Source organism: Fringilla coelebs (genome assembly GCF_963513975.1).
Source record: "Fringilla coelebs genome assembly, chromosome: 4".
In the NCBI taxonomy this organism is placed as follows: Eukaryota; Metazoa; Chordata; class Aves; order Passeriformes; family Fringillidae; genus Fringilla; species Fringilla coelebs.
In genome coordinates, this window is record NC_140032.1 from 33,107,208 (window position 1) to 33,119,379 (window position 12,172).

Sequence of the window (12,172 nt, forward strand, 5' to 3'; positions counted from 1 at the left end):
GGCTTTTATTGGAAAGCCTAGATGCAATCTATAGTTATCAATTTGTGGAAAATTCAGGACACATATAAAGTTAAGAAGGCAAATTAAAAGAACAATACAAATCAGACGAAATATACATCTCAAAATATCAGGATAGCATTTTGACTGGCATTGTCTAAAATACTTAGAATCTCCTTTCTTTTTTTCTTATTTTTGTAATATGCTTCTTTAATTATGCATATTTTTTCTTTAAAAAGATCTTTTGTTTCTGTATTCCCCAAGGTCACTATTTCCTGCAGGAACATGTCCAGATCACAAGTGTTTTTTAGCAAGAAAGAGGCTCATTATACCTACTAACAAGGCCACTAATTGGCTTGATTTGACTGTATCTAAAATGATCACCAACAGATACTATAATTTGTTGTTTATTGGTGCCAGAACAAAGGAGAAGGGACTGGTATGCGCCAAGTAGAAGATATATTTCAATGTTGACATGTTATACAAGCTTTTCATATTCAAACAGAACAAAAACATTGGACATAATTTAGATTATGAGCCTATTTCAACAGAGAGCACTTACAGCATGCTAAATACAGTGCTGTGGAAGAGCCACCCAACAGAACTGCAAACACCTAGCATTTTACATCTTTTAAAAAGAATACGTAGCTCAATGACACACCTCTGGGGTCTGAAATACCATCCTCTCTAAATTTAGGGCCCTCAAGCTTCAAGGGTAAAAGTACTAACAACTAGTCTGTGCTTTAATTCTAATAGATGATTAGCATTCATTATATGTGTAATTAGTTCTGTATGCTCTACCAAATACACACATACAGTAATAGCACTGATACTGTAGATTCGGTAGCAACTTGGCTGGGAGAAATTCAAATCTGTTTATCAAACAATCCTAATGTGCAATTTAGAGTATGTAATACCATAGACTCTCAGAATACAAAGCAGTTAGAAAACTATTTTTATTACATCCACTTGAACCATTCATAGTTAAGACACGTTCACTTACTATGTTCTGTCATTATAATACATGGATAGAAATACTGTGTATATTTCAATGAACATCAAAACCCCCAATTTTGTCTCATCTTAAAAATATTTATTTTTGTGGCTGAATTTAGTGCTCATGAGACTAAAGCTCTAAGAATGGTTTCAGCCAAGATGTAGAACAGATGCCATAGATGCCACCCCAGGCTTCCTATAAGGAACCAGCTGCACACTTGAGTTCTTCCTGCAGCAAATATACTGGGCCTTGGAGCAGAGCATGCCAAATCTATGCAGTGGTGTGGAGATGCAGACTAGGCACTAGAACTGGACCTTCCTCTCCATCCCCAGGTTGTGTTCATAGTAATGAGATTTGATCTGCCAGCTGAAGGCCAGGAGATGAACCTACTGAACAGCCTGCCTGCCTAAAGAGCAATTCTGTAGCATCAGGTCAGAGGTACGCTTCTTCTATCTGGAGTTATTAACACCTAAAAGAGCTGTATTATACAGAAGACAAAGTTGACATAACTGGATGAAACTACATCATTTCTTCTTCTTCTTCTACATACAATTTGCCAAGCACCTGAGACACTATTCCTCCATTGTGAAACAAAGCTGCTAAAAAACCAACAGAAACCCCACCTGGTATGAATAAATGTCCATTTATTACATTAGGGCTGGAAAAAGACAAGGAAACCCCAACCTATTAAAGTCTTCCATCATACTAAATGAGACTTATTTGGTTACTGTGCCTTCTAACAATGACTGATGAAGTGGCACTGGCCTGGGTGACAGGAGAGGGAGGGGAGGGAGCTGTGGTCTGATTCAGCCAGCCACTTTGTGGAGTGTCCCATCCTATCAGCAGAGTGATAGATGCACAGCTTTAAACCTAATACAAAAATATTAACACTTTTGGACATTAGTCATCACTGTTATATCTCTACAATATAATCCTTTATACTGTACAGCTATAACATAAAAGGTGCAATTCCTTTTTCTTTAAAAAAAATCACACACAGCACATGTTTTTATCATTTTATTTTTAAGTATAAACTTTTTTAAACACTTTACATAAATTAACTCCTCTGAGACTAATATTTGATGTACAGTAAATTGTAATTCATATAAAAATCCATAAACAACTTGTCTCACATAATTTACAAAAAAATCAGGGTTTCCTTTGCTTATATGCAACAAGGATTCTACTTGCCATTTTCCCCCCAAGGCAAACCATGTTAGCATTGTAAAATCCATTATTAAATTCCCATGGTAGCATAAGTCACTTGTGCCAATGTCCTTTTAGAAAGCAGCACAGTTTAATGCAGTTGGGTTGTCTATAAACAGTAATTTTTGCCCCATGTTTTAAAATTAACAGATATATACCACATCCTATGCAGTGAGAAAGAGAGAGAAAAAGAGAGAGAGAAAGAGAGAGACTACTTCTCGTAAGCAAAGGTCAACAATTCAGTACTATTTGGAAACACTGTATGGGTCTGTATCTTAATTAAATACAGTGCCTCAAAGAAACAGCCTGTTTCAAAATCTGTAGGCCTTTTTATTTTTTCTTCTTCTTTTTTTTTTTTAAATACTTTTCAGTCCAACTTGAGTGCAGCGATATGCATATGTAAACATATTCTTTAAAGCAGATCACCTTTAAGGTCATTGAGAAAAAAAAAAAGTTTTGTCATTAGCAGTATCATTCTTCTGGAAGGCGCTCTTTTTGTTACAGAGTCTGGATTGTGCTACAGAAAAAATCTGAGCAAAGATGTAAGCTTAGGCTCAAGTAGTAATGCAGCAAAACAGTTTAGTCTCCTTTTTAGAAGACACTGGTACACAGTCTCTTTGGCAGCCTGAGCTAAGCCAGTGTGTTACCTCTTTCCTATCTCACTTTGTCTGAGGAACTGTATATTGTTAGCGCTGTCTGCTAATTCTGGATATTGCTCCACAGAGAGTACATAGTACCCATCGTATCCTTGTACCTTTCCAGCACTTAGCAACTGCCTCTTTTCTCCTTCTGTCCACAACCTGGCGCCTTCCTCTCCATCTCTTACTCTCTGTTGTTCTCTGGCCCAGGCACTGGAAAGAGCTCTTTGCCTGGCTTGCTCCAGTATCCGGGCCTTTTCCTCATCAAGTGTCATGCCATAGCGGATGTGAAGCGCTAGAGCACCGTATTGCATTTCAACATCAGCAAACCTACGAGTCCTGCCGTTCACCACAGTGGTGGACTGGGAAACAGTGACATTGATGCCATTCTCCAGGGCCTTACGCCCACTTGTCAGCCTCAGTGTCCCAAGGTCACTCTCAGGGGAGGTGGTCTTGATAAAATAGTGCGTGTCCTTTCCCTCCACAGTGAAATGCAAGTTTTCTAGGTAGTAAGCGTTGTTCAAAACAGCTGCCACTTTTATGCAGTCCTCATTAGCAATGTTGAGCACGTTTGTTTGCACTTTGCCTTGATTGACAGCGAGCATCACCCCTTTGCCAATGAGAGACTTCACTGTGGCAAACCACAGCCATGACTTTTCTCCGCTGGATTTCCGTCTGCTGACCTGCACTTCTGCCATCTTTCCCAGGGAAAGGAAAGCCTTTGCTTGTCTCGCCACTTGTTGTTGCACTCCAGAAATTGGCTGTAAACAAGAACAGACAGAAGTTTTACCAGCCATCTGTAGCCCCCTAAATGCCAAACAGCCAGGATTTCTTGGTGTGCTGCCTGTGGACAACAACAGGATATGCCACAATTGACAGTGCCAAGGAGTTAATTAGATCTGCATACTGCTTGTTCGGCTGAGTTACAAGACTATTTTGCTAATGTTCACTGCTTTTATTCTTTGTCTCCCTGAGAACCTGCACAAAAATTGGCTTTAACTTCAGAGGCTACTTACTGGGCTGCACAGGACAGACTTGCAATGCCAATACATAACCACAAGAATTACAGAATGGTTTGGATTGGAAGGAGACCTTGAAAATCATCTAGTTCCAACCCCCTGTTGTGGGACACCTTCAACGAGTCCAGGTTGCTCAAAGACCCATCCAACCTGGCCTTGACACCTTCAGTGACAGGGCATCCACAACTTCCCTGGGCAGCTTGTTTCAGGGCCTCACCACTCTCACACTAAAGATTTTTTGTCCTAATATGTAATCTAAACCTACTCTCTTTCAATTTGAACCCGTTCTCCCTAGTCCTGTCACCACCTGCTCAGTTCCCTCAGGTACTGGAAGGCTGCAAGTAAGTTACCTAAAAGCGTTCTCTTTTCCTGGCTGAACAATCCCAATTCCTTTCCTCAGGGGAGAGGTACTCCATCCTTCTGATCAACTGGGTGGCCCTCCTCTGGACTTCCTTGAACAGGTTTATGCCCTTCCTGTGCTGGGGGCCCCAGGGCTGGATGCTGAGGTCTCACAAAAGCCAAGTAGAGGGGCAAAATCCTTTCCCTTGCCCTGATGGCCCTGCTGATTTTGTTGCATCCCTGGACAGGACTGACCTTCTTGGCTGCCAGTGCACATTTCCAGTCCATGTCATGTTACACAGGTAAGAGCTGTCTTACTGCAGTGTCATCCTACTATGGTGGCATCTCTTCCTCTGAGCTTGTTCAATTATGATTCCTGTCTACCATGAGTCCAGTCAAACTGAGGAGATTTTGGCAGGTTATGAAGCTGTGCTTTAGAACTGGAACAAACCTTTCTTTACGCTGAGTCAGGAGATAAGAGTTTCTCAAGTAGCTGCAGCCTGAGACAAAACTGCAGGGAGGCTCTCATAATCCCTATAGCTGCTAAAGAAATGAGGGAAATCAAACTGTAATGACAGTCTTTACAGTAAAAGAGAGGGAAGCTAATGGTATGGACCAGTGAGGTGGAATACTGGGGACTGATACCCTTTCTTGCAAGTACTTGCAGGAACTGATAAAAGGGGACGTGTGAAAAGACTGTGGCCAGTTGGGCTGCATGACCTTCCATTTCACTTCAAGTATCAGCTTCCTGATACTTGAAGTGAAATGGAAGCCAAAAAGAGCTTTTCCCCAAGAGCTTTTGATAGGTGCAAACCTGAATACAGCAGTGTTTTGTTCATAGCTAGCAAAGACAAGGGACAATGTATGAAAAGAACCAACAAGCCAGTCTAATGGAAAAGCTAGCATAGCAGAATGTCATGGAAAAGCTGTGTGTAGCCCACTATGCCAGATGCACTCCTGGTAAAGAGAGGATGACTGGGAAATGGGACCTGTCAGCATAACTGCAATGCTTAGCCTGGACAGCTGAAAGAGCAGGAGCAGCTAGCAGGAATGGTTAGCTAGTGCACCTAGATAGCAGGACAGCTCAAATCACAGGGTCAGCGGTGGTTGGGATGAGACCTCAAAACTGTGCAGAATAGACACATCTTACCGGTCTAACCCTGGGCGTTAACAGCAACAAGCTGCGAATGAGCTGTACTGATAGAGGTGGGCAGTAGACAGCTGCCCTGGCAGTTGCCTCAGCAGGAAACAAAGATTTAAATAGCTTTGGCTGCACTTTTGAAAACAAGTACTTGGATTTTGATGATGATCCAGTTTGTCTTCCAATTGACCCCTTCTCCTTTCAGTAAAATACTGCTTAAACAATTTGATTCACTGCTCACAAATGAGTCGAAAGCCTGCTTTGTTTTCCTAAATTTCTGGATGGGAGACCAACTGGAGTCATTAAGGTTCATACAACCTTAATTCAGCCTTGCTGCTGATCAAAGCTTGGCAAAAAGTTCGCAAAGGCTTCTCTTCTGCACAAGGGTAGCTTTCTGGAGGGGATAACTCCTGAGGGAATTATGAATTAACTTGGACTCTCGATTCTTCTTGAATGTGGCAGATTTTGGTCTGAATTTGCTAATGAGTATGGATTTCAGCTGTTGTAAATCCTACATGAAAGCTACTGAGCACAAAATATATTGTAGACAGCAATCATCAGTGAGAGCAGCAAGATGCTATAGCAACTTCATAATGACGAACTTAGGTTTTTTTAACATGTATCCTCAGAGCTCAGTAAAGCTCACTCAGTCCAGAATGTTTCAAAATACCAAGTGGTTTGTGCGTTTACTCTTGCCTCCTTCTGCATTTGCTTGTTCACCAGTGAATATCAGAGTTGCAGCTTCTTCCTACATGAGAATTTTGAATTTTTGTTTTCCTATCACACCCTTCTCACTCTGTCATATCACATGCTCCTGGCATTCCTCATGTTATTGAGCTCGCTCCCAAAGATTTTGACAACTAGCTGTCTGCCCTCATCTCCTTGACCAATCTGGTTCTATTCCTGGTATGACTTTGCTGGTATTAGTGAATGATTTCATTCTTTAGCCTTTGAGACTTAACTTTGAGACCTAAACAAACTCTGATCATTCTTCACAGCCATGCCTGATGACAGGTCTCTTATCTCCCAATACAACTGGAGTGCTTGCTGTGCTCCTCCCCCACTGCTTTTATTGCTTGTGGGAGACACTAGTCTCATGCTGGGCTCTAAAGTCTCTCTCTATTACTCAATTCCTTGCTGTTAAAAAAGAAAGAATGAATGAACAAGCTAACTACTTAGCTAGCTAGCTAGCTAACTAACTAACTAACCTAACCTAACCTAACCTAACCTAACCTAACCTAACCTAACCTAACCTAACCTAACCTAACCTTCTTGAATGCAAAGTTAGCTTCCATATGTTCCCTTCTGCTGGGCCACCAGCAGATTCTAATGACTTTTGATCTACATTTGGTTGTAGGATTTTTAAAGTTTGTAGCATTAATTTTTGTAGCATTCTCTATCACGATTCTTGTAAAAAGAGATCTTTCTTGTGATTGTTTAGAATGGGATCACCCATTTTAATGTCTCTTAATGCTTCCTTCTAAAGCAAAAACCCATAGGATTTTTGAGGGCATAGGTATTTGATCTTTGAGTAAGCCTAATCTGTAAATACAATTTTCTTAAATGGCAGACTTAGATTTTACTTCCACATGCATTTCTTTCATTATTTAAAACCACAGCACGTTTTCAGGATGAAAGTTCATTTTTTTTTGCTTTCAAAGAATTCATAAGCACCTGAGTTTATGTGATATAGTAGGATTTACCTCAGATAATTTCAGTTTCAGTGTTTTATCTTTACATATAACACATGGTGTCCATAACACATGGTTAATATTAAAAAGAAGCAAAATTACAGTGGTGCCTGGTATGGGTATGTTATATCACCTCTATTCTTCTATTTCACAGTCTCTTATTTACTACAGTGTTCAGTTACTGTCTTCAGGCAGAATGTTAGTACAAATATAATCTCTGTAGTTTCTGCTATGAAAATTAGACATCTTTAGAGCATCTTAAACTTTTCATTGGTTATTGTCTTTAAAAATTTTTATAATTGCTAAGAGCAAACAAAAGCTTAATTAAAATAGTACCTAACTTAGCAAATCTATAATAAACCCTCCACTTGTAATTTCTTAAACTAGATAAAGGTACTAAGTTTGGATTGAACTTAGCAAATAACCCTGGCTGTCAGAATTATCCATGCCTTATAGGATCTGAATGGAAGAGAACATTCTATCTTATTCAATTTGTATGTTTAGTTTTGTTTCTTACTGGTATGTCTTCCCATTGCTGGCTCTTCACAAGTTCATAAGAAGGTTCTGTTAAATCAAATTTCGGAACAGGGAAGCCAGGGATGGCATTGTGCAGATGGAAGCCAAATGTCACCAGCCAGCTGTTAACATCTGAAAGGGAATAATTATAAGAAAAAAAGGGAGAAGGATATTAGAATTGTTCTGTATTTTGCAGCCACACCATTTTTACATATAATAGCTTTTGGCATAGTTGATTTCTTTTTGTATGGAAACAGCAAACCTATACAGGAAACTTACAGTTCTAAACTTAAAAGAAAATGTCTGTTCTATATAAGAGTCGTGCTAGGCTCAGTTGAAAGGTATTGCAGAGTTCAGCAATCAGGTTCTGATGGCCTCAGTGACTTCCAGAACAATTATGGCAGCATAATTAGGGGAGATTTCCTTGCCTACAGCCTAAACTAACTGGAATTTCATGGTCAGGTTAAACATGCTTTATGTCATACCTTCATCATCAATACTTTTAAACAAAGCCAAAAAAAAAGTACTGCAGAGCACATCCTGTCCTTTTGGTGTGTGTAATGACTTAAAACAACTCCTGAAACATCACCTATATGGCCAATTACCTTTTAAATGATTTGGCAGATATTTTTTGTTGATTCAAGAGAAATCTGCTCCTCTTCAAGATGGCGTGGGATCGATGAAATGAAAAGCTAATGAAATGCATCAGTAAGCAGACAGGATACCAAATTATCATTAGATCACATTATTTATGATACATTTTATGTTCTGTTAAAAATAAATTAGGGGTGCCAACAATCAGTTAACAATTGTTTGGCAAGAAAGAGTGCTCTGCCTTGTTTCTGTTTTTTTACACTATATTCCACAAAAACTAAGCTTAGAGGTTGGCAGAGTGCTCCTTACCAAGCCTAATAATTTTTCTTTAAGACAGCTCACAATATGTGGAATAAGGAAGCAGATTTTTCCAAAAATTAAAAGAATAAAAAATATTTATCTTAAAATAATTTCTAACATTTTCAAATAAATGCTATGCCTGATGAGGTGCTGCATTTAAAACTGCCAGTCAGCCAAATTACCAACTGTAATAATAATCTTATATAAGTAGAGTCTGCCCGTGCATTTCAGACATCAAAGATGTTAAGAAAAGAACTAAAACTGTATTTTGAGGGCAATTTCTGAACTAAGTGCATGATTTTCAATGGCACAAAGAATCTGATTCCAAGTGCATGCCCTACAGCACATGCTGCTAAGAGGACAGATTCAGAGGTCTTTTTTTATTCTTATTCCCAGGCAGCCTGCTAGCAACCCACTTAATAGCTGCTGTTTGTTAAATGAATGCAAACCCACTTGATTCCCAGGATGCTCTTCTAAGTGGTAGTCTCACAGCTCCTAAGTAAGTGGTGCTGAGCCCTTCCTGTAGACTGGCAATGTCTGTGTAATTTGGATTTTTTACATTTAATTCAAATACAAAAAATCAAATGTGTTGGAACCACACATTTTTCCAAAAATTCTGGTGTCGTGTAGTCAGATTTTTGGTATGTAGAATAATGGAAAAAACTATACATCACTAACTCTAGAACAACAAAAAGCATATAGGTTCTCTAAGAATTGAGATATGAAAGTAAGCACGTTAGCACCTTTTTTTGCCAAAAGAGAAGTTCAGTCCTTTTTCTATACTATCCTGCTCCTCCTTTCATGCACCTGGCTGTGTACACATTACTTTGTGCTAGCCCTGGAGCTTATTGAGCAATTTACATTAGCAGTCTTGCAAAAGTCTACACTGGAAAATATCAACCAGCTTCCAGTGAATATTTTCTGTGATGCTGGTGTGTTAAACTGATCACAGGAGGACCCTTTCTGCCTACAGTCTCACTCCCTCTAAATTGGATGCCTGTAGATACAGCATCCCCAAGCTGCAATCAAGTAACCTTCTCTTACCTGTGATATAATCCTTCACATCGTGTATTTTACTGGCTGGGTTGTTATTTCTAAACATGTACAAATTAAAAGGAGCTGGATCCTTCCCAATTCTCTTCCAGATTTCAATATCAGGTGTTGTCCACCGGCCAGCCAGTATGTCATAATCTCTTTCTCCAAAGTGGACTAGTTTGGTCAGTGGGTCGTATAAGCCTCCGTGGAATCCAATTACCAGCTGGAAGTCAAGGTTAGAGTCAAAATAGATCTCTCCATAGGCAGTGTATTGAATTTGTTTAAGCATGAGACCATTGCTACTGAAAACAGCCAGTGGTGTCCCTGTATTGTCTGATGCAATGTAAAACTCATCTCCACTGCTAATTTCCATGGCAAAAAGATGTCCTTGCAGATCGTAGTATAGAGATGTGATTTCAGAACTTGAGTGGTTATAGACATGAGTGATCCTGGTTGGGTAGGTAAGGTCTGCGTAGAAGAACTGGAGATGCTGCCCAAGGCTAGTTTTACTGGAAACTCGTCGTCCAAGTCCATCATAACGGTAAATCACTGTCCACCCGCTGCCTTTGCTATAAACTCGAGTAAGAAGGCCCTTTGAACTGTATTCAAAGATTTCGGTACCCCTCTGACGCAGAAATCCGTCTTCATCTAACCTGTACTGTACATCTCCCAGTCGAGTTATTCTGTCTCGCAGGTCGTACCGAAGTGGTGTCAAACGGGCGCTGCTGCTGGGGTTGAGCAAGTGCAGGTTGCCATTCAGGTCATAGTTGTATCGCCACATTATTTTTTCATTCAGATAAACTGTCTGGAGCTGACCATCTACATCATACTCGTAAGCATATTTTGTGGTGTTGGCAAATGGCCCAATCTTAATTTCTCTTTTCGTCACTCGTCCCATGTTATCATACTGAATTGTAATCCAATACATTAATGACCGAAATATTTCATACTGAATTTCCTTGATGCGCCCGTGTGCATCGAAGTGTTTTGTGTATGTCATTACGGCTGTTGAAATGATCTGGTTAATATCATAATATATAACTCCAAATTTTCCAAACTGTTCAACTTTGCCAGAGATATCATCAAACTGGTAGAGATCAATAGGCAATGGGGTTTCATTGATGACACCTTGCATGCTAGTCACTCTGAAGCTATTGTCATAGCTGTAGTCAAATCGGGCATTTACCATTCCGTCTTCACTAAACCGGAAAATCTGTCTGTCAATCAACGGGCCAATTTGTCTGTATCTAATGGTGCAGATAAAACCATCGCTTTGGAGGTTTACTGTTTTCAGGACTCCTGCTGTCTCATCATAAGTAAAACTAACTCTTGTACTATCATATAAAATTTCTGAGAGCTTGGTCTGCCGTCTGTACTTGAATAATACTCTCCGGCTTGTCCCCAGGAAAGCAGTTTGAAGGAGCTGCCCTTCCTCGTTGTAGTCCATTATAACAGAAGCATTGCTTTCAGGGGGGTTGTATATATTCCGGTAATAGCCGATGGAGCGGATAGTCTGCATGGTATGACGAGCAACACTGGGCATGGTGACAGCGGAAAGCCGATCCAACAAATCATATTCGAAGATATACTGCCGTTGGCTATGGAGCAGAAGAACCATTGACTGAAAATTAAGAACAGATTTTTATCATGTGACAAATGGTGCAGTATCTCCCCTCCCACCGTATACTGATACTATTTCTTCACAAAAATGTGACATTCCCACTTGAGAAAATTATCTCCTCTTTAATTGAGTTATCATTGACCTTACATGTTGTTAACATCTCCCTGCCTAATTTACTTGTATGCTTAATTGTAAGAGGTTCTGTAATTAGTAGTTCCACATTCATAATATGCTACTTGTTATGACTGTATCACTCTTTTATCAAGCATTCACAGCTAAACAGCAGATTGTCAATGGATTCAGATAAGTCATGTTTAATATGGGAGGAAGTAAAACTGTCTTAGAGCCATTAACTCATGAGGAGAACAACATATGGGAGATACAATTTCTCTCTTACAATTAGAGATGATTTGGAAGAATTTGACTAGCCTGAGATCTCTGAATACTGTGTTCTTGTTCTGTAAGCTTTTGAGACATAAGCAAAACAATTGTTTGATTATTCATATTGAAAGGAGCTACTTGAATTAATCTGACATTTTCCTAATGCGTGGCTATTATGTATCATAGGTCTTGATTAAATTATGTCTGTGGTAACTAGTAAACGATATTTGCTGAGCAACATCTTCAGCAGAAATCTATTTAAACCCCTGAAAGATTCTCTTTCTGTAGATCTCACAAGGGTGATTTTCACAGATATTTCTAGAAGGAGAGCTATCACTCAGCAATTGTTACATATGTAGTGAGTCTTAATCTTTTGCCTATCCCTTATTTTGATGCTACAACATATAGCAAGTACAAATTGACAGCTGTAACTATTTAGAAAAAAGAGCTTTTCTTGGTAGTGAAAAAAGCCCACAACAGCATAGCATTTGCAAACAAATTATTTTTAGTTGAATTGAATTGCATATAGCCTCTTATTTTAAGTGTTAAGATAAAAGGTAAATGCAGATGCTTCTTGTTAGTGAGCGGCCTAAATAATTTAAAAACACATCAAGTCCTAGCAATTACCTACAGCATGATTACATATCTGTGGAATGAAACATTCCCCTTGGAATCACATGTTGATACTTAGAATAAT

The 12,172-nt window shown here is 39.4% G+C and overlaps 1 protein-coding gene across 1 annotated transcript in view; it reads right to left on the reverse strand.

The window, feature by feature from the left end:
• Positions 1-2,826: 2,826 nt before the first annotated feature.
• The window catches only part of TENM3 (teneurin transmembrane protein 3), a 347,191-nt gene continuing 337,845 nt past the window's right edge, over positions 2,827-12,172 (reverse strand). The window contains exons 30-32 of the mRNA XM_084205259.1: positions 9,483-11,094; positions 7,546-7,676; positions 2,827-3,599 (exon numbers count right to left, since the gene is read on the reverse strand). Of these exons, the coding sequence (XP_084061385.1) occupies positions 2,844-3,599; positions 7,546-7,676; positions 9,483-11,094 (2,499 nt within the window). The 3' untranslated portion in view covers positions 2,827-2,843. The remainder of the gene's footprint in view (positions 3,600-7,545; positions 7,677-9,482; positions 11,095-12,172) is intronic.